Source organism: Hyperoodon ampullatus (assembly GCF_949752795.1).
Source record: "Hyperoodon ampullatus genome assembly, chromosome: 12".
NCBI lineage: Eukaryota > Metazoa > Chordata > Mammalia > Artiodactyla > Ziphiidae > Hyperoodon > Hyperoodon ampullatus.
In genome coordinates, this window is record NC_136925.1 from 8,794,437 (window position 1) to 8,818,250 (window position 23,814).

Here is a 23,814-nt window from a genome sequence, read left to right on the forward strand (position 1 = left end):
TTGGGGAAAGCTTACTAACTGGCTCTGACATAATGATGTAGTACACCAGTTGCTACTGCACAAGATTAATGAAAGATGGAAATCTCTCACCAGGGGGAATTCAGGGTTTCATGTGCAAATGAATCTTTGTGACAAGAGGTACAGGGATTAATTTACCCCAGGCAATGTTCTTCTGAGCTTTCTATATTTTCAGAGTTTAGGAACTGTTGTTATACATTGTACATGGCAACAGAGGAAAGAGATGGCAAGAGAAGAAAAGCTGGGAAAAATTAAACGTTGAAAATAAAAGGAATTTAGAACAATTTGAGCTTCGTACTGCAGATAACAGAAAGCAAAGCCTGGGTAACTTGGCTTTTTCCTGGGTCAGCCATTGAAAGGATCCTGGCCTTTTTTTCTTCTTTCTTTCTTTCTTTTTTACCCAGTAGAACACTCCATGAGAGCAATTAAATATAACTTAAAAATTGTGTCCTATTGGTTTCTCTTTGTGGAACAGAGAACTAAGTGTGCCTTTGAAGGAAATAGCTTGAAATATATGAATGAAAAATCACCATGCAGCTGAAAAGCGCTCCCCTTATATAGGGGCTAAATTCTGTGATCTGTGTAATAGCTGACTTCGTGCTTACTTTGTGGAAAGCGTGAAGGCTGCAGTGAGGAAGATGCGTCCCCACTCTCCAGGGCCAATCAACACGGTCACTGGGGTGGGGCTGGTGGTAAAGCTTACAGACAAATGGGTCATGTCTACTCACCTGGCCCCTCTAGTGCCAGAAAAATGCTGGCCCTGGGCAGTCCCCCGCCATTCGGTGACTTGAATGGGAACCCAGGAGTTGAAGGGAAGTCATTGTCCTGTGAAGGCTCCACTCTGGAGCGCTCACGTGCATGCACACACACATGCACATGCACAGGCACACACATGTCAAGGTAGGCAGGGCACAGAGGACACACTTCTCAGGAGATGCAGGGCTGCAGCCGATAGTGGAAGGGAAGAGAAAGAGTGGGGCTCATGAGAGGTCAGAGGCCACGCAAAGCACTTTCCTCTGCATCAGAGGAGATGTCAGAACAGCATCCCTCAACCGGTCCTTCCCTCCCTCCTCTGCTTTTCAGGGAGGATAAGAGGTGAGGGTTGAGGAGGAGCCAGAAGGGCAGTTACAGAACCCGGGTTGAGAAGATCTCTCTGGGGCTGTCTGGCTTGACCTCCTCGGGGCCTGGAGTCCCTGAGTGTTGATGATCCAGGTTTGGGGTGAAGGCGTCCAGGGATGGACTCTTCCATTGGTGTGGGGTCTCTCATCGATAGACTGTCCTGATACTGAGCTAAAAGCTGGTATTCACACTGGGTTCTTGTGCTGCTCTTTGAAGTGACCAAGAACGTCTCTTCAACCTCTTGAAGCAGCTAAAGGTGGGCCACACATCATAAAAGAAAGAGCTCTGGGGTAGAGGTTAGTGCACTTTGGTTTTGCTCCGACCAGTTGGCTTCCTGCTTCCTCATGTTCTTTTACTTCTTGTCCCACTAATCAAATGCTCCATATGACTTTTGAAAGGCTGCACTAAGATTGGAACACAAAAGTCTAGCTGTCATGTGATCAAGGCTGACCAGGATGTGCCGGGGTTTTTCTGAAATATGATATGTAGGACTCTGGACGTGACGTGGTTAGACTGGAGAGCCCAAACCCAAATGCCTCTAGAGGGAGGCAGGTAATGGAGACGACTGAAAGGGACGGGGAGCTGGTGGTTGGGGTTCCTAGAAAGACAACAGGCAGTGGTGGAAACCTGTCACTTAAAAGACCTGCCAGTGCAACGGCATCCGTGTAGCTAGACATTGAGATGGTTCCCAGTGAGCCCACTTCCAGGTACCCACCGCTCTGTGCAGTCCCCTTTACATTGTCCCAGGGTTGGTCTGTGTGACCCTGAGGTGGAGGAGGTGATGAGATGTTAGGCTATAAAGGAGTGCAGCAGAGGTAGCGACAAGGACATGACCTCACCTCTTACGAAAACACCAAAAATCACAACTAACTGCTGGACAGCCATCGCCAAGAAAACTGCTGGAATGTACTAAGAGATATCCTCCATCCAATGACAAAGAAGAAGCCACAACGAGACAGTAGGAGGGGTGCAATCACAGTAAAATCAAATCCCCTATCCTCTGGGTGGGCGACCCACAAACTGGAAAGTAATTATACCGCAGAAGTTCTCCCACAAGAGTGAAAGTTCTGAGCCCCTAGCCTGGGGGTCTGGCAATGGGAGGAGGAGCCCCCAGAGAATCTGGGTTTGAAGGCCAGTGGGGTTTGATTGCAGGAATTCCACAGGACTGGGGGAAACAGGAACTCCACCCTTGGAGGGCACATACAAGGTCTTGTGTGCACCAGGACCTAGGGAAAAAAAGTGGTGATCTCATAAGGGCCTGGGCAAGACCTACCTATTGGTATTGAAGGGTCTCCTGCAGAGGCTGGGGGCAGCTGTGGCTCACTGTGGGGACAAAGACACAGGCAGCAGCAATTCTGGGAAGTACTCACTGGCATGAGCCCTCCTGGAGGCCACCATTTTCTCCCCAAGACCTGGCCCCACCCAACAGCCTGCAGGCTCCAGTACTGGGACGCCTTGGGCCAAACAACCAACAGGGCAGGAACACAGCCCCACCCAACAGCAGACGGGCTGCTTAAAGTCTTCCTGAGCCCACAGCAGCCTGCTAAACAAACCCCTTGACACGGCCCTGCCTGCCAGAGGGACAACACCCAGCTCCAACCACCAGTGGGCAGAAACCAGTCCCTCCCACTAGGAAGCCTGCACAAGCCTCTTAGACAGCCTCACTCACCAGGGAACAGACAGCAGAAGGAAGAAGAACTACAACCCTGCAGCCTGTGGAAGGGAAACTGCAATCACAGAAAGTTAGCCAAAATGAGATGGCAGAGGAATATTTCCCAGATGAAGGAACAAGATAAAGCCCCAGAAGAACAATTAAGTGAAGTGGATATAGGCAATCTTCCTAAAAAAAATTCACAGTAATGATGGTAAAGATGATCAAGATCTTGGAAAAAGAATGGAGGCACAGATCGAGAAGATACAAGAAATGTTTAACCAAGACCTAGAAGAACTAAAGAACAAACAAACAGAGATGAATAATACAATAACTTAAATGAAAAATACATGAGAAGGAATCAATAGCAGAGTAACTGAGGCAGACGAATGCATAAGTGAGCTGGAAGACAGAATGGTGGAAATCACTTGCCATGGAACAGGGCAAAGAGAAAAGAATGAAAAGAAATGAGGTCTAAGAGACCTCTGGGACAACATGAAATGCACCAACATTTGCATTATAGGGGACCCAGAGGGAGAAGAGAGAGAGAAAGGACCTGAGAAAATATTTGAAGAGATAATAGCTGAAAACTTCCCTAACATGGGAAAGGAAATAGTCACCCAAGTCCAGGCAGGATAAACCGAAGGAAGAACACATTGAGACACATAGTAATCAAACTGACAAAAATTAAAAACAAAATAAAACTATTAAGAGCAACAAGGGGAAAGCAACAAATAACATACAAGGGAACTCCCATAAGATTATCAGCTGATTTCTCAGCAGAAACTCTGCAGGCCAGAAGGGAGTGGCAGGATATATTTAAAGTGATGAAAGGGAAAAAACCTACAACCAAGATTACTCTACCCAGCAAGGATCTCATTCAGATTCGATAGAGAAATCAAAAGCTTTACAGACAAGCAAAAGCTAAGAGAATTCAGCATCACTGAACCAGCTTTGCAACAAATGATAAAGGAAAGAAAAGGCAGAAAAGAAAAGGCCATAACTAGATACAAGAAAATTACAAATGGAAATGCTCACTGGTAAAGGCAAACATACAATAAAGGTAGGAAATCATCCACACACAAATATGATATCAAAACCAGCAATCATGAGAAGAAGGAAGTAAAAATGCAGGATATTGGAAATGTATTTGAAGTTAAAAGACCAACAATTCAAAACAACCTTGTTTATATATAGACTGCTATATCAAAACCTCATGGTAACTGCAAACCAAAAATCTACAATAGACACATACACACAAGAAGAAAAAGCAATCCAAATACCATTCTAAAGTTAGTCAGCAAATCACAAAAGAGAACAAAAGACGAATGGAAGAAAAAAGACCTAAAAAAACAAATCCAAAACAATTAACAAAATGGCAATAAGAACATACATATTGATAATTACCTTAAATGTAAATGGATTAAATACCCCAACCAAAAGATGTAGACTGGCTGAATGGATACAAAAACAAGACCCATATATATGCTGTCCACAAGAGAACCACTTCAGATCTAGAGACACACACAGACTGAAAGTGAGGGGATGGAAAAAGGTATTCCATGCAAATGTAAATCAAAAGAAAGCTGGAGTAGCAATACTCATATCAGACAAAGTAGACTTTAAAGACTGCCACAGAGACAAAGAAGGTTACTACATAATGATCAAGGGATCAATCCAAGAAGAAGATATAACAAGTTTAAATATATATGCACCCAGTGTAGGAGCACCTCAATACATAAGGCAAATACTAACAGCCATGAAAGGGGAAATCGACAGTAACACAATAATAGTGGGGGACTTTAACACCCCATTTACACCAATGGACAGATCATCCGGACAGAAAATCAACAAGGAAACACAGGCCTTAAATGACACATTAGACCAGATGGACTTAATTGATATTTATAGAGCATTCCATCTAAAAGCAGAATACACATTATTCTCAAGTGCACATGGAACATTCTCCAGGATGGATAACATGCTGGGCCACAAAGTGAGCCTCAGTAAATTTAAGAAAACGAATCATATCAAGTACTTTTTCTGACCACAACACTATGAGATTAGAAATCAGCTACAAGAAAAAAAACTGTAAACAACACAAACATGTGGAGGCTAAACAATATGCTGCTAAACAGCCAATGGATTGCTGATGAAAACAAAGAGCAAATCAAAATTACCTAGAGAGAAATGAAAATGAAAGCACGATGATCCAAGACCTATGGGACACAGCAAAAACAGTTCTAAGAGGGAAGTTTATAGCAAACAATCTTACCTCAGGAAAGAAGAAAAATCTCAAATAAACAACCTAACTTTATACCTAAAGCAACTAGAGAAAGAAGAACAAAACCCCAAGTTAGTAGAAGGAAAGAAATCATAAAGATCAGAGCAGACATAAATGAAACAGAGATGAAGCAAACAATAGAAAAGGTCAACGAAACTAAAAGCTGGTTCTTTGAAAAGACGGCAGCCTCTGTCCTGGGTACTCTCTCCCTCTCTTGAGCGTGTACTGTCTCTGCAGCCGAACCTCACGAGGACATCCAGGCAACGAATGAAGGGGCCGATGAGAGAAGGGAATGAGACCTGCCGGTAAGTGCTGCAGTGAGCTGAGAATGGACACCCCCCCGCCCCCTCCCCCCGCTGAGCCTTGAGATGACATTGGACCCAGCAAGAGCCTGACTCTGAGCCAGAATCACCCAGCCAAGTCACTGCAGGGCTCCTGACCTCAGAGACTGTGAGAGTGTAAGTGTCCATAAGTAACAGACAACGAATACAGCATTCTAATTCATTTTAAAGCACCCACGTACACATGCACACACACTTTGCTGTGCTGGAGAAACAAAATTCAGAGCTCCAGTTTACACAACCCTGCAATTCTCGATAAAACCTGGATGCGCAGAAGGTGGAAAGACATGGCTTAAGGCTGTACTCAGAGGTCACCTGGCAGCTTAGATTCTGCCAGAAGAAAGGAGGTAGAATCCATTCAAAACTCAGATCTAAAGCAGGGAGCTATTTTTTCCCCGCCACGAGAAACCAAACATAATTTTCCCTATAACTGTAGGGTGACAACAAACATTGGGGAAGAACCTAGAGAAATCTGGACAGAAATCTTGTTCTGTGATACAGAGTACTTGGATTAGAACAGAAAGCCAGGGCAATCTCCAGTTCAGTCAAAATAGAAACGCGTTTCCCCAGTAAGTAAAAACCAGGAACAGGCATTTCACAAAAAGTATTGGAAAAAGCAACCATTTACCAGAAATACGATAAATACTTAGTCTCTTAGAGTCTATAACCAGAGATTGAAAGGTCTCTTCTCCCCAACCCCCCACAGGGATAAGAACCCTGGGACACAAGAGCAGATGCTGGGGGACAGGGAGAATGCAGGACACCCAGGAGAGGGGCAGGACCCGTCCCTGGCTGAATAAATGGGGAACCCGGACAACTAAGGAGAAAAGAAACCCGTGGACAGGAAGTGAAGTGATTCCTCCAGGTAATGCTTTTCACCAGTTACCTTGGTGAGGGATGGAAAGTGTGTTTCAGATTCCTACTAAACACCCTCCAGGCTTTTGCACAGAATTATGCCAACAGTTAAGTTGGCCATAGACTGGACTTTTAATTTCCAGACTTTCAACCCAGTCAGTCTCAGGAAATTCTTTTGTTCTGGTGTGAAAGAAAACCCTCAGGCTTTGTTCCAGGTGGAGCTCAGAGGAGTGGGGTCCCTTCCAGGGTCCAGCTGAAGCCCTGAGGGAACACAGCCTTCACAAGAACTAAATCTGTCAACACGACGCAGAGTCATCATCAGGTAATTTCAGAAAGTGCCAGAAGTATCATGTATTGTGGAAAACGATAATCAGAGTCTGGTTGAAGCTGGATCAACAGTGCAGGAAGTCAGGAAAAACGCTAAGTGCAGTGCTGTGCTTGGCATTTTGTGGAAACACCAAAAATGTCAACTGGGGAGACTGAGAAAAACACGAGGGAAGCAGATGCCATTGGAAAAGAAGCGCAGAAGAGGCCCAGCACCAGATGAAAGGGCCGTGTGTACGGTTGGGTGAAATATAAAATGCCGGTAGCTTGTGATTTATGCTGCTTGGAGGAGAATACCCCGTTGTGGGTACAGGAGTCTGTTAGTTGAGGCTGGTTGCAAAACCACTGCACTAAAATGCTTCCCTTTGGCCAGTGTTCCAGTTGATCTTCTACTGACAATCTCAAACAAGATGTTTACGAGATGGTGGGCCGGGGACCCAGAGGTTAAAGAAGAGAGGAAGGGGATGGATGTTCTACCTTCAAGAGGAGTTGAGGGTTCCGGCATCCTGGGCTGTGCATTTCTTCTCTTTTGCTCATTTCAGGTGAGACCCAGATGGCTGTCATTCACCCACAGGGAAGGTGGGGTGCCAGGCAAGCAGCCTGAGGCACGGGGCATCTGGGGCGGTGAGGAGGTGCTGAGGAAGGCGGCTGCCCCAGTTTTCCCCTGGTGGCCGTGGGGTTAGGAAACCCACAATCTGGGCCGACTGCACGTGAGGACAGATTGTATTATCTGAATCCGAATTCACTTATTTTTCCCTAGGTTTTCCTTTACCCGCTGTGTCCTTGTTTTGAAATACAAGGAGTTAGGCCAGTCTGCGGTCACGGTCTCATGGAGATTAGGTGATGAAAGAAAGGAGGAAAAAAATAAAAGATAATGATAAACAAGAAATAAACCAAAAACATGTCTCAATCTGGCTTTTAGACACTCAGAGGAATAGAAATGACGTGTGGACGGAATACTGGGGAGGAAGCGTGTTTAAGGGCATTCTTCCCCGCCACCTTCACGACAAAGCAGGAGAGACTTCTTGGCTGTGTCAGACGCCACTGGAGGCTTTCTCCCAAGAGCCGATCCCCAAACAGAAGCCCTCACGTCTCTCCAGTCCCACCCCCTGCCCTGTCCCTTGACCTACTCGCCGTGGAGGAGTCTGGCCGCAGACCAGGGGCTTGATGCCGAATGGCAACTCCAGCGCCCACTTTCCTCACCCGTGGTCATTTCAGGCGTGAGACCCAGTTTTGCCACGTAAGACGTGAGTGGGCCGTTTCCTTCACAACCTAGGGCGGTCCCCCCTTTGCCTCTCAAAGCGCCGTGTGTGGGGAAGGTGCTCGTAGCCATCTGGCTGCCGGCCTGGAGGAAGCGGCACACAGACCACAGCTGGGCAGAGCGAAAGGAGAGCACCGAGAGCAGGGGAACCAGGGCGCCTGCCTCCTGGCTGGGAGCTGTCCCGCCTCTGACCTTCTCCTCACGTGGTGTTGATGATACATTTCGCTACTGGTTAAGGTAGTGGAGCCTGCTTCTCTTGTGCCCCGCAGCCAGAGGCACCCTAGCGGGTACCCTGGCTGGAGGAGAAAGGCAAAGAAGAGAAGTGAAGAGAGAAGAGCTCCTTGCAGTGCCTGGAACAAGGGAACGGGCCTCAGGGACCCCCATGATCGGCAGGCATTTCGCCTCTTTGCCCCCCAGCCTCTGCTTGGGGACCCCTGCACCCAAGACTGCTAGTCTTTCTCATGAACGTAGAGCAGCCAGCAACCCCTGAGGGCTTCCCACAAGAACTGATGCGTTTCCCTTGAGCAGAAACACTGTTACACACGTTGAGATGTTCACGTTACATGCAGTATTCCAGACAGATATATATATATATTTTTTTACGCTCTACAGGGTGGAGCCACCTCCAGCTACTGCCTTATCTCTGTCGAGATTTTCGTGCTCTTTGATGCAACTCTGAAAGGCATTCCCAGTACAGCAGGGTCCGGCACGACAGCCTCTTTGATCGCAAACTAACTAGTCACCAGAAACCTCGGCTTGCCCCTAGCTCTCCCTAATTTCATCCTTTGGGCTCTGCTGCCTGGCATTCCTTGGACTTGCTTCTGCCACGTTCCGTGTGCTCGTCTGTGCTGACAGCTGTCCATCTCCTGAGACCACCTTCTGTATCTGGAAACAGGCCTCAGATGGCCTCACGGTTTGCCTCCCTCCTTGGGTAGCAGACGCAGGCCAGATGGCTGTGATCCTGAGCCTCTGCCGGGTACCTGATCAACACAGAGACGGGTCATCTAAAGGCCGTTTCCCAATTTGCCGGATCTTCCACTCTTTTATTTTATTTTATTTTTTTTTTGCGGTACGCGGGCCTCTCTCTGCTGTGGCCTCTCCCGTTGCGGAGCACAGGCTCCGGACGCGCAGGCTCAGCGGTCATGGCTCACGGGCCCAGCCGCTCCGCGGCATGTGGGATCTTCCCGGACCAGGGCACGAACCCGTGTCCCCTGCATTGGCAGGCGGACTCTCAACCACTGCGCCACCAGGGAAGCCCCTTCCACTCTTTGAAGACGGTGCAGTTCAGAGTTTTGGCAGCTGAGGCTGGGAGAAGGAGGGGTGGGCCAGTTGCTCAGTCGAATGGTTTCTAAGGGAGGGGGATCGGGCCAACTGAAGATGGAAGAGCAACAGTGAGAAAAAGGAGAAATGAAAGATGCTTAAAGGGAAACCGGTACGACATCTGAGGGCGCAGCTTTGAACGTGTCCTCCAGGAGGGCTGGGAGGTCAGACGGTCTGGGTGTGCGCCGAGGCTGCCCTGCTCACGGCTCTTAGATCTGGGCAGCTCTCAGCTCCCTCATTCACAAGATGGGGATCACGACTTGCCTCCTCATAGGGTTATTGGAAGAATTAAATGAAACCATCAAAGTAAAGCATTCAGAACAGTGCCAGCCAATAAATGTTACTTTCATCATTATTATTCTTGTATATTAAAATATAAATATTTTTAAGCCACCTAATTTATTCTTATTTTATTTTTAAAATGAGAATTGTACATATTTAAAGTGTATACCATGATGACTTGATATACATATACATATAGTGAAATGAAATTGCGGTATAAATTATACAATGGAGTATTACTCATCCTTAAAAAAGAAAGATATCTTGCCATTTGCAACAAGATGGATGAACGTGGAGGCCATTATGCCAACTGAAGCCAGACACAGAAGGACACAAAATACATGATCACACACTCATTATATATGGAATCTAAAAAAGTCATATCCCACCTAAATTTTGAGATTGTATGAAGAGGCTTAAATACTATTGATTGACTAGTGGAACATTTCTATCTCTTATTATTAGGTTTATAAACTAAAAATACTATTCGTATCATATTGATCAAAATCAGTTTGCTATGGCAACACCACCCAGGTCCCTTACAGTTTACCTTCTTCCTTTTGCTCTTTGTAAATTTCTGGTGGCAACATCTGCCTGTTACTTTCCACTTCTCTCGTACACATGGATGTGGAATTTAAAATTGTGTCCTTTAAAATGTAATGTGTAAATTTCATCAAAAATGATAGTAAATAAAAACAACATGGAATATTTAATAACCTTTTGTAAGAGTCATTAAATTATAACAATAATACCATCTGTAGTAAAGGGTATCAGATTTGGGGAGAATTATTAAAATTTACAGATTAACCTTAAATTTCTTTTTGTTTTCCTATTATGGTGTCTTTTAGTTAACAGGCCCATTATTTCCCAAATGTAAGTTAGTTATTAACCTCAAGGCCAGTCTGAATTTCTGTTTTTCTTTCTGCTATTCATCCATTCTCCCTGAGCTGTTAATGGGCATTGAAATGCCTAAAACATGTAAAGGGAAAACAGAAGTAGAAAAAAAAGAGCCCCAGAAGTGAATGAGCAAATAGATCCAGAATAATTGGGAGTTGGATGCAGTATTATATATTATTTTCTATGGGTAATAAGTGGATTTTAGAAATATTTAAAACATATAGAGGCGCTATAAATAAAAATGTATAAATTGAAGTCTACATTTATTTGATAGCTACTTCAGCTTTTTTTTTCTATAAAAAGTGAATTTCTGTTTTCCTAAGATCTAACCATGAGGTAAATCAGAGGTCAAGGTTCTGGGCTACTGTACAGAGCAAGGAGTCAGGAGTCATGGTCTCTTGTGGGTGGGCGGCCAACAAAGCTACTTCAACAGGACAGCAGTCGGCCTCCTGTCACTTGGGGGACTCAGAACCAATTCAGACAGGCATTAACCAGGGAAAAGCAATTCCCTTCTAACCAAAGAGAACTGCACTTGTACGAGATGATGATGTAAATGCATGGTAGACCTTTCCAATTTGTGGTTTGGAAGAGAACAGGACTTCTGTTTCTATTTGTCTGACCTCTGAGACATCTTTGCAGAAACTGAAAATAGTGTGATGGATAGTTCTGACTCTAGGAGTCTTTGAAAAATGCTTCCCCTCTGGCCAAACATACAAGTAGAATTTATCTTCCACATTCAGAATCTGGATTCTCTGACTTTTATATTTAGATGTGCTCAGCCAACCGTAAGGACTTCACAGCACGGAAGCGATGCTTTCTGAAGCCCACGTTGGAAGGGTAAGGACCCGTTTCCAGTGCGAGTGGACCCAGGGCGAGGGTTGGAGCTGTGTGCACCCCCGGGGATGCTGTGCTGTGAGTTTGCAGGGGCTCCGGTATGGGCTGAATGGCATTCTGACAAATTCCATGTGCTGAAGTCCCGGCCCTCAGTCCCTGAGAATTCAGAGACAGGGTCTTGAAAGACATAATGAAGTTAAAATGAGGATATCTGAATGGGTTCTAATCCAGTATGACTGGTGTCCTTATAAGAGGAGGAAATCTGGACACAGACATGCACAGAGGGAGGAAGAAGTGGAGACACAGGGAGAAGGTGGCCGTCTATGACCTAAGGAGATCTCAGACTTGTAGCCTCCAGAACTGTGAGAAAGTAAGTGTCTGCTGTTTAAGCCACCCAGTCTGTGGTACTTTGTTACGGCAGTTCTGGAGCCTAATACAGTTCTATTTGTAGCAGGAGCTGTCAAACCTCATTAGACAGTCCACGTCTACCCTCAGTGAAGGCTGGTCCCTGGCACCGAGACCAGGAGGATCGCCACCTAAGGAGAGGGGTTTGGTGGCCACCAGTTAGACCAAGGGCCCCCAGAGTGAGGGAGAGGAAAAGGGCAGTGTCTGAGAGGAGGACCCGATTTTTTAATAGAAAATCCTCTTCTGCCTTTTTATCACAAAAGCTTTACATGTTCATTGTAGAAATAATAGGAAATACAGATGAACAACATGAAGAAACAAAATATAACTTTGATCTCATCTCTTGGAGGTAACTGTTCATTCATTGTTATAAATCTTTCCAGAACTTTTACTATAAATATATGAATTTACACACACATCCACACAGAGCCAAAATGGAATAATTTTCTTTTTGTGATCCTTTCTCTATTTCAATAATTTTAGACTTATAGCATCTTTTCTAATGTCTGCTACTTCATTATATTGACTGTATCCTAGAAATGGAATTGGTGGGTGGGAGGCGTCCAAGCTTAGGCAGATGTAAAGGCTCTTGATATGTTGCCAACTTGCCTTCCAGAAATCATGTGTCCATTTATATCCAGCAAGTCTATTTTGAGAGCTACACAAGCCTTGTAACTGCTAACTCTTGACTCAGCTGTTCACGGGCTTTCAGCCAATTCCTAGGGAGGAGAGTGCGGAGACCAGAGGACACTGAGATCTGTGCTGCCAGGGACTCGGGACACTCGGGGGCTTGGTGTAGGGCCGGGAGGGGTGTCGGTGCTGGGGGGAGCACTTCCCACCTTAGCACAGCGGCAGGAGGAGGGCACCTGGCGGGTCAAGTGTGCAGCCCAGATGGCAGCTGAGAGCTCTGCCAGGAGGGCCTGTGCCGGGTCAGCCACTGGGCGCTGCTGGGAGAGCCCGACGTTCCCGGGTGTGCAGGGTGGGAAGTGTGAGGAGGGAACTCCGGGGGCATCCCTGAGAGTGGGGGGTGGCCCCACGAGCTCTGAATGGGCTGGGAGGGCCGGGGGCTGAGGGAGCCTGAGGTCACTGTGGGCCCGGGTTGTTAATTTTATCCCGCTGCCTGGGAGAACGCAGGTTCTGCTCGGGAGTGCACACAGCGGGGCTGACGGTCTTTGTGGGCTTTTCCGTGTTAATGGAAGATGTGATTTGACTTTGGTTCTTTGCCCAGGATAAGAGATCCTGGGGGTCGTTCTTAAAAGGAAAGCCAAGCTAATCTTAAATGCAAAACAAAATGTTTTACTTCATAAACACTGAAATTATATCGCACTCAATAAAATGTGTTGGCAAGTAAGCTTCTGCCACAAAATCTGATCAATAAAATAGGTTAATGCCTCTCAGAAGAAGAACCTGAATTCCACTTATCATTAGATAAGAACTTCCAGTGAGCATCTCTCTAACAAAGATGAGCAATGGTCTCTGATTTAGGGGAAAACAGAGCCTAGCAGAAAAGGAACAGCATCCTCACTGGGTCCAGAAAGGCTCTGGCCCCTTCTCCCTGGGTCTCAAGGTTCCCGAGCACCTGGCCATCTTCGGGCCTTTGCAGGTCAGACACGTCCTGTGCGTCCAAAGCACAGTCCTGTTGACCTGATACGGACCTCGCCTGAGAAATAACAATATGCTGGAGATATGAGTGAAGAATGAACAACACTGTGTCTGCCCTCCCTGAAATGTAGACTTAGCTGTCAAAGTTGCTTCCAAAAGTAAACTTCTGTACACTCGCCCAAAGCAGGGAATAAATTTCCAAGAAAACAAACAAATATTTCTTCCCCTGGGGTTGTCTCCTTCTCTCTGCGATTGGCGCCGGGGAGAATTAACCACTCATCATCTCGAGCGTACAGTGAAATGGTTACGGAGAAAAGGGATGGGCTTACCATCTGCCACCGGCTTGGGCTGAGAGCTCTTGAGCCGCAGCGAGGGCCGGAAGCGGGTGCGGTCGTTGAAGCTCCAGCTCTTCTGCACTTTGGTGGGGCTGCCCTCGGTGGTGATGTCCGTGCTGGGGGACCGCCTATCGCCCAGCGAGGCCTGCCTGCTCTTGACGCTCTGGCCCCGCGGGCTCGCCATGCGTACGCGCTCCTTGAAGCTGAGCTTCTGGCTGCGGGCGGAGCACAGGGCAGCGTTAGCGCGTTTCAGGCAGTGCCGTCCACCCACGTGGGTAAATGCTCGGATGAAACTGCATACGACCATGTACTTCAATACACAGAATGTTCTTAGCAAGTAGGGGCACAGCGATACAGTGTTCCCTTATTGCAAATTTGAGCTTTACTGAACCTCTCTGTTTGCATTCAAGTCCGTCTCATTCCACAGTTTTGCACACCCTTCCTGGATTCAACGAAGCCTGAGACCAAGCACAGTGGTTGGTGCACAATGACACTGGAAAGACCAGAGAACTGGTTTGGTGTTCGCCTTAGAAACAGATTTTAGATTTAACCTCAACTTTTGAGACCTAAAAAAAAAGGTTTTGTTTTTTTGTGGTTTTTTGGGGGGCGGGGAGCATATCTCTTTGTAATTTCTAAAACATTTCTATGGGAAAACGGAGATGACAGTTACACATGCACATGTATTTACAGGCTGCATGCATTTTATACTCCAGGCAAGATTACGATTTCCAGATCCATGCAGTCTCAGAGCAGCTGGCGGCACTGCAGACAATATTAAACACACAACATTTAACACCACGTTCATTCTGGTGAGACAAAAACCACACAAGGTAGCACAAGCACAGCTTATAATGCACGAGATGACTGACTGATGGAATGAGATGCTGTGTTCACCAACAGTTTCCTGATATTTGACAGGTTATTGATTGGCTGTGGCAGCTCCCGGTAAATTATATTTGTTCACGTTCAGTTCTCAGACGCCAGCGAGGCCTGAACTGAGGTCGGTTGATAAAGGAAGTGTTAACCAGGCAGCAAAACCCAGAGTGCACCTCCGGGCCCTCCTGAGCACGAGTGGGGTGTGAAGGGCCGGAAAGGGCGGGCTGCCCTCAGAGACCTGGGTTTGGAGGCCTCGCCTCTAACTTGGAGATAAAAACAGCAACATAGCCGAGGGACTTTTGTGGGCATCAGATGAACTGTATGAAGCTTTGTGGACCCATTTTGTTTGTGTGCTTGTTCATTTATAAACTACTGTGCTATTCATTAGAAAGTGATATCACAGGGGGAGGGATAAATTGGGATATTAACATACACAGACTACTATATGTGGAGCCCTACGTCAAGGACACCCTACATCAAGGACACAGGACAAGAACTCCAGAATTAACCGAGCCCCCATAACAACTGTTGCCACGGTCTCTCCTAATCTAAACTGGACAGTCCCCCCAGCTCCATATTAGGCAAAACAATCACCATATAGTAACATTGTATCCTCCTGACCAATTACCTAATGCCATCCTGCCAGCAGGAATTTTCTTAGTCTTGAGGCTATAAAGGTTGGTCACTAGCCCACAGAGGGGGTCAGCTCTCCCTGGTCTATCAGGAAGTCGCCCGCTGGATTCGCAGCGCCCCCACCATCTCTGCCCTTTGCTCTCAACAAACTCACTCTTTTCTAAAATTCTTCAGGTCTGGAAATTCTTCTTCCAACCCGCGCTCGGACCACGACATTTTGGTGGCCCGTACGGGGACATCTCCGGGGGGATCTCCTCCCCGACCTCCTCTCCTCATTTCTCGGGACCCTCTGTGAACAGGCAGGCTGCCGTGGAAGCTACAGAGGAACTCTGGCCAGGGCCACACCCTGGTGTGTTCCGAAGGCTCCATGGCTCACTTTGCCCCAGTAACTGCCGCCCAGAACAGGTGAGGGTCCCTCTGTCTTCCTCCTGACTGCGGACTAGGGCGATTGGTATTATGCGGGCACGGGTCAGGCGTTTAAAAGCCATCAGGGCGCCTGCCACTTGAAGACTCCCGTGAAAGGATAAGGGGGTCATGGAACAGACCAGGTTGTTAGAGCGTCTGTCCCCAGCAAGACATCTTCCGTGCACCGTGAGGCGCGTATTGGTTCAAGCGGAACACTGAGCCCCCTCCCCTTGGCCGCCGCCTGCCCGGCAGGACTACGAGGCCGATTCCTCAGCCTGTCTCTCTGTTACACTTTCACCTTTTTCTCCGTCCGGATTGACTTACAGGAGCCTAGGCGTTGCCTCTGAGCCATCCCAGCAGTGCCTTTTCACGTCTCAGGGCATCGCCAAGCGGTGAGTCACCCGGTGGGTCCTGGGAATCTCTCTCTCTTTTCTCTTTCCCTGCCCGAGTCACAAGGTGCCTTAGTCGCACGCTCAGGGGTCACCTCTCACGGTCGGACGCGATTGTTGAGACGGTCGACCCATTTTGTGCCTTAGTCGCACAGAGAGATCACTGGGACAAAGGGGACGCCTCTCTGTCAGCCGGTGACTCTCAGTACCCCCATTCTACGGCGTACAGGCTAAGAATGGGTTCTGGTTCGTCTCGGGAGCCTCCCTCAGACTCACCCCACGGTTGTATCCTCAGGAACTGGGAAAATTTGACCCTGAAAATCTCAAAAAGAAGAGGCTCATTTTCTTTTGTAACACGGCTTGGCCCCAGTATAAACTGGGGGGCCGAGAACAATGGCCTCCTAACGGCTCACTAAATTATAACACGATCCTCCAACTTGATCTCTTTTGGCGGAAACAAGGAAAGGACTCAGAGGTTCCGTACGTCCAGACCTTTATGGCCCGTAGTCAGAGTCCGGAGCCGAGGGACTCATGCCGCCTTGTCTTTCTGTTGCCGCCTCATCCCCCCCGACCCCCTCTGCCTCCCTCTCCAGCAGATCTCCTAGGCGACCCTCCACTCGACCTCTCCTGTCCCCCGCCCCATGAACCCCCTGCTTCAGCCCCCGACCCCATCTCAACCCACAGCTCCCCATCAGCCACCCCCACACAAGATCCAGGACTGCCCAACGCCAGGAAGTAGCAAATGGAGACATGGGCACTATTAGAGTCCATGTTCCCTTTCCCACATCTGACGTTTCCCAAATTCAAAACAAGTTAGGTTCCTTCAGTCAGGATGGCCGCAATATTCTTTAGACTCCAGAGAAAATTGGTTAAGATAAAAAGTTTTTAAGATTGCAAAAGGGGGTTCTTTTTGCATGTGCAATTAGAAAACCTAGTCTGTTTAAATAGCTTTTTCAGAATCCTGAGCCTGAGAGAACAAAAATATGCCTAGGAAAAAGTCTGAAGTTAACTCTTAATCATGTCCTTGAGCTACAAACACAGCCCACTTTGCCTGAGACTTCAGCCTTGGGTTAATTAGTAGAACTTCAAGCCAAGGGGGAAAAAAAAAGAGGCAAAGAGACATTTTAAATCTCAAGTGGAAAATATGAGACCTCTGACTGTCTGGATATATAGTGTATGTCTCAGTATGTGTCTTTGTCTTTGGATAATATTGCTGAGGTTGATTTGTAAATGAGTTCCATTTAATTGGCTTAACAGAAAAGTAAGCACTTACAAATCAAACAATTCTAAAACAAGAAAAATTAAGCTAAATACATTTCAGGTTCACGTGAACTGGGAAATATTCAATATTAAATTAATACCTGGTGTTAATGTTTATGTTTGTTGATCTAATTAATATAGACATGTCTCGAGCCATCAACATTAAGTATAATACTTTTATTGTGCCTAGGTTTAATATAAGCTAAATAAGATCTTATTATATCTGTTGCAAATTTGTCAGCAATGAAAATAACTCAATGTGATGAAACTTTTAAGAAAAGAAAATACAAATGAGGTAAGAGCTTTGGGTGAACCTTTTAGGAATAATTATGTTTCAGGAATGTCTACTTAAGAATAATCTCCCCAGATATTCGACTACTTAAAACATTTAGAGTTGTGCTAAATTAAGTGAAAGGATGGAAGTTTATTAAATAACTAGGCCATTTCCAAATAAAATAAGATACTGAAACATTAATTACTGAACACTGGCTTCCTTTTACACAGAAACAAAAGGTTTGGAACTATTAAAAAAAATGTGTTTGGTGCCACACTGAGATATTTTCTATAAGAAAGCACATTCTTCAAAAATTATTATTTGGATGTATGTTTACCAATCTACAGAGTGCTGATATAAAGGACAGTTCATGGTTGCTTAAGGACACTAGGATGTATGTTTTTAGTAAAAAAAGGTATGAGGAATGGAATTACATTTTATTAAGAAAAAAGGACGTAGGTCTAATTTAGAGTTGACTGCTCCTGAATGGAAAAATAAAGTGAGAGATACAGAAAGTGATAGAAAGTTTTGTGAAAAGTGGCCCCTGAGGAAAGAGTTTTATGCATGGTCAGGACTAAGTTTATAATGAATTTAATTAAGTAAATGAATTTTAAAAGTAAGCTGGTGCAAAACTTGAATTTGGCTTTTCTTTCTGTTAAGAGGACAAGTTTTCTTAAAATGTTGAACTGCCTCTGATAACAGATTTTAAATTTCTTTACCTCTTAAGTGATCTGTTCTGTATTTGCTTTTGAAATCTTTTATTGTTACCTTGGCTAAGTAAGTAACTATTGCTTCCTTAAGTGCTGTGTTCCACAACAGTAACCAAGTTACTTTGTTAATTTTACTGTGATCAGATTTTAAACATGCCTTCTTACCATGCCTTCGTAAGTCTTTCGTCATTATAGACACTTACAGTTTCACTCTAATGCCTTTGCAAAAATGCTTCCTCTTCAGGAAGATTTATAAAAAGGACTTTTGGATAAATACAAGTTTCTGACTTTCAGACTATAATGCCAAACTCGGTAAGAAATTGAAGAATTCTAATGAAAAACCTGATGGCTTCCTAAAGCTGTTAACAGAAAGGATTAATTGGCAAGGACTGAATGAATTGGTAAATATGGTTATAATTTTCTATAATTATAGAAATTTGCATTCTATCTGAAAAATTACTGGTTTGAATCTGTGTTTTCCAGGTGTACGGAAAATCTTCCCCTCAAACTAATTCTGACTTACAGTAATTTGGTAAATTATACCTTTGTAAGCAAAACTGAAACATTTGCCTCTCGCCTCTGTCTGCTCCCTCTAGAGATGGGAAACTCTTAGGTTCCCAGCAGCTTTAGCAGATAAATTAGGAAGGCGACCTCACTAACAGGTACAGAAATCTCAAGGTATTTTGGGAACCTTGAAAAGGGAGGAATTCACCTAGATCTGGTAAGCGAAATCTGTGAATTTCCTAGCCCTGAGAGGTCTTTTAAAAGTTCAGTCTGAGACTCCTTATAAAAATTTCTGCATGCAGAAAGCCTATATGATCAATTACAGTCATATAAATCATCAGGCCAAGTTTAGTGAGACCAGGCTGAAATATCGTTCTCTCTCTGTTAAGAGAACAACGTTTTCTTGGAATGTTGCTTTTAATAACAGACTATGTAAATTTCTTTGCCTTTAAGCAGTTTGTATTTACTTTTAAAATCTTTTGTTACTTTGGTAAAGTAAATAAATATGATTTCACAATGATCTATGAAGATCATGGCACACACAGATAAAGTTCATTCTGCTTCTACAAAAATTAACCCCTCACTGCCATTCTTTTGCCATCCTGATGTCCTTAAAACATGGCAACAGTCTACTCCTAAATCAGGGAATTTAAAATGGGTAAACAATAACTGTCAATCAGTCAGGGCTATGGAAAATCCAAGACGGCTGCTTTGCTTTTTCCAGCTCCCTGACAAACCTCGTTTTTTCATTTGATGGGATAAAGCCTTCCCTGGCTGCAGGGTTAATGCCCTCGCAATGAATAAAAAAAATTACGTTTCACTGAATATTAAATTCTAGTTTTATTAATTAAGGTCTGTGTTACTGAGACTCACTTCCCAGATATTTCCTTGCTGTTATGTTATGTTGCTAAAAAGTTTAACTGAATTATTAAAGGACACTCTAGTTTGTTTCTAAAGCTTATCTCAGTAATCTATTTTCGAATGAAGATCAGATGTCCCAGACCTACAATCAGGGGATTATGCATACTGGAAAAGACATAATTTAAAGGACTGTCTGCAAGCTGGATGGATGGGGACCCGTTTTGGGCTGGCTAAATGGCTTTCTTTGTAACTATACCCTCAATTTTAATCAGACTAGCCTGGAGTGGGGTCCCTGGTCAGAGGAGGTTGAATATGATGTATTACATGAAGGTAATTTCACTTTGTGTTGGGGAAATTCAAGGAAAAATGTGACTAAGAAAATATATTAATGAAGACCATATCCCCATAAATAGCTTGGCACTGGGAACTAAATATGTGGGGATTGGTGTGACCACCAGACGCTTACTTAGTTTAACCTCCCGACAAGACTCTCCTCCAAAATACAACATAATTCAACTAATATTCAGAAATTTGTTCTGCCAATTCCCCCCGTCACACTCATCATCAGTCAGAGCCCGGATTCTCCCCTTTATGTGTAGATGATTACTTCCTCGGAGTTTGGCCTTCCCATGGTCCCAATCCTAGGCCATGGGAGCCCAGTCTATTTCCAGAGGAAAACTCCCAAAAGGTGAGGGCCTGGCTCTGGGTGGGAGGTATCCTTGAGGGGCACCGGATTTTCATCTCTATGCCATAACAGGGTCTAACTGGACCTTCCCACACTTTGGAGGGGCCCCTGCACAATTAATGCTGCGGTCCCAGAGGCGACCATTATGACTACAAAGGATTTAGCTTCCTCAGGGGGCGTTCCCAACTTGGGTCCTTCCTCGAGGAGGCCTTAAGACCTGTCCCAGAGAGACAAAAACGAGCCGCGGATTGCGGGGCGGGGATGCTTATGATAACCCAATTCTTGATCAGCCCGAAATAATACGTAGCATCTTTAGAGGGCTCTCCTGGTTTGCAGACATACCCCTCTTAGAGAGGAGTGTTCTCCATCTCACCATCACGGTCCAGGAACCTTGGAAGGCTGAGGTGCTGAGGAACAGCAGTCAGCCCCAGGCTCTCTGGCCGAGGGAGTTTTACGAAACAGGAGGGCCCTTAGTGGTATAACAGCTGAGGCGGGGGGTGTCTGTGCCCTAGTAAGCGAGACAGGCTGCTTCTATATTAATACCTTCGGCCAGGCTGAAGAGGACCTTCAGATTCTAAAGAAAAACATCAAATTAATAGAAGATTTAAAAGAGAGAGCAGGACAGGGCCCCAGCTGGCTTTCCAGCCTCCTCTCCTCTCTGGGGATCCAGATATGGACGTGGCTATTGCCCTTGTTGGGACCATTAATCCTGATAGCCTCTGTTTTGTTGCTTGGCCCCTGCATTATTAACACATTATCTAAGTTCGTCTCCTGACAGGTTCAAAAGATTCAATTCCAGATGGTGCTACAACAAGGACACCAGCCAGTTGGCACAGGGACTACGTTGGAACAAGCCGCCTTATCATTCCACGGGCTCTCATTTCCCTCCGTAAATACATCCTGACAGAGAGCGGGCACTGGGCCTCAGGGCCCCATGATGCCCCGGCCAGCAGAAAGAAGCTAGGAATGGTCATCGCCCCTTTCCCCAGTGACCTGTGCTCCTATGGCCTGAGATGGGGATAGGCAGATAGTTAGTCATGAGCGGGGTGTTAAGGGGCCAAAGATTTGGCCCATAAATAAAAAGATGGGAGAATGTAGAGCCCTACATCAAGGACGCCCTACATCAAGGACACAGGACAAAAACTCCAGAATTAACCGAGCTTCCATAACAACTGTTGCCATGGTCTCTCCTAATCTAAACTGGACAGCACCCACCCCACCCCGACTCCATACTGGGCAAAATATTCACCATGTAGTAACCTTGTATCCTCCTGACCAATCACCTAATGCCATCCTGCCAGCAGGAATTTTGTCTTGAGGCTATAAAAGTTGGCTACTAGCCCACAGAGGGGGTCGGCTCTCCCTGGTCCATCAGGAAGCCGGGCCGCTGGATTCACAGCGCCCCTCACCATCTCTGCTCTTTCTTCTCAACAAACTCACTCTTTTCTAAAATACCTCAAGTCTGGAAATTCTTTTTCCAACCCGCGCTCGGACCACAACACTATATATGAAATAGATAGCGAATAAGAACCTACTGTATAGCACAGGGAACTCTACTCAATACTCTGTAATAACCTATATCGGAAAAGAACCTAAAAGAGTGAATATATGTACATGTATAACTGATTCACTTTGCTGTACACCCAAAACTAACACATCGTAAATCAACTACACTCCAATAAAAATTTTAAAAAATGCATTTCTATTTTTATGCCAAAAAAAAGGGATGCTGCTATGGAGTGAGGGGCCCAGGGTTCTCCAGGCCTGAAGCAGTGGACAGAAAGGGTCTGAGGCCCACAGTCTGGCTGCAGCCTTTGTGGGACATGGAGGCAGTGTTCTCACAGATACAGATTATCCGAGACCAAGTGGAGGCCCTTTCTTTTCCATGTTCCGCCACGTCCACTGTCCCCAACTGCAGTGTGTAAACAGCAGATGTGTTTAGTGGCTCTGTGCTGTGTAGGTAACAAGAACAGTAACACTGATTCTTCCATGCCTAGCTGCTTAACAAACGATGTTCTAAAAAGACACCACGTTGTGTGTGTGTTTACGTGAAAACACATCAAACAATGAGCTGTGCTGGTCAGCAGGTCCTGGCAATGATAAACACTCTGGCCATGCAGCTGACAGCTCCGATCCGAAGGGCAGACACAGCTGAGCGGCCGGACTGAAGGCACATGCAGAGAGCAGGCAGGCGGGTTGAAATGGGAGTCGGCGGTTCAGGGCTCTTAAGACAATCCCATCAGGCAAGGCTTTCTCTGTACTTGACCAATGTGTGATTACATGGTGGATTCATTCAGCAGTAGCAATAAAAACACCGTAATGCTGCATCTTCTTATTCCCAGGCTAGGTTCTTCATGTCATCCAAAACTCACAATATCTAAACAGATCCTCAGAGGGATGGTGCTCAAAGTGTCTACTCTTTTCAAGCTTGTTTTTTTAATAGTAAAAATTTCAAACCTCTTTTCAGTTTCGGCCAATCTGTTCCATCATTTAAATTTATGATGGTCTGGTTCAGGAACACACCACTGCACCTTTATTTAGAATAACAAATGGCTCGTCAACAGAGCTGCCATTACAAGTGTTCTCACTATACTTTATCTAATCCATTACCTTTCCTGGAACTAACAGATGCTAATTACTATAGAAGGTTGGGTTTAGTTAATACCAAATTATTTCTCAAGCTTTCAAGATATCTCTCTTTCCTTTGCCAACTGAATGAAGAGGAAACTGATAAAAACATCATAAAACCATTTAATATGAAATTTAGTTTTCTCTTTTTAAAAAATTTCAATTGCTAAAAAAGTAAAAAAAAAAATCTAAAATAGGTATCAGCATTAAATCCACCATGGTTTATTTACAGTAACAAAATATTTAAAAACAATTGCTCCTATAAGAATCTTTTTAAAAATTGCCCCTATAAAACATTTAATATTGTCTTTAAGAATTAATGGAAAGTGGAAATAATATTATTTTCTGAATATTAGTACTAGTTAAGGCACTTAAGTTGATAGCAATGAGTTCTAGGTGCCTCTTCCCCTTTTGTCCTTCTAAAGTACATGAATGTTTGCCAATGTCTAATGTTAAAAAAATTCTCTAGAACTATTTTAAAGTGAACTCAACATATTACACACTAAATTAGAAAAAAAAAGATGTAATGTTTTCAGTCTTTGTTCTGACATAATTGTATGACAGTTAAGAATAACATCCTAATCCAGAACTTTTTAGCCAAACAAAGTTTCCTTTTCCAAGGCAAAGATCTGTTCTTGTGTCCTCCTACAAAAAAGTCACTTTCATTTATTTTTCTAGTTCACTTCCCCTATGGAAATCAACAGAGTATCTTGACTAGATGACTATTAAACGGATTAGGTGGCTGTTATTGAAAACACACATTGATTAAAAATATAGACTCTTCACTAGTCCACTGAAGTTTTCATTATTTTTTGGCTTTTTTTTGGTGATACCTATGAACATGATTTTTGAGGAAGGTTTATGTAACAGTGTTTTTAGGTAGATTGCCAAAGATTATCCCCAAGAGACAACAAAGAGGTCTCTCTTTGGAGAAAGTAACCAAAAGGCTGCTGTGGTCATTGATGGTGTGCAGCCCCTTGTCAAGTTCAAATGGCTGGGAAGCAGCCGGCCACTGGATGATCCCTGCCAGGGACTGGGCGGCATCATGGCATCCCCATGGG

At 45.0% G+C, this 23,814-nt stretch overlaps 1 protein-coding gene across 1 annotated transcript in view; it reads right to left on the reverse strand.

The window, feature by feature from the left end:
- The window catches only part of KCNQ5 (potassium voltage-gated channel subfamily Q member 5), a gene marked incomplete at both ends in the record, with an annotated part of 576,625 nt that overhangs the window by 52,726 nt on the left and 500,085 nt on the right, over window positions 1-23,814 (reverse strand). The window contains one exon of the mRNA XM_079716089.1: window positions 13,523-13,743. Coding sequence (XP_079572215.1) covers window positions 13,523-13,743 — 221 coding nt within the window. The remainder of the gene's footprint in view (window positions 1-13,522; window positions 13,744-23,814) is intronic.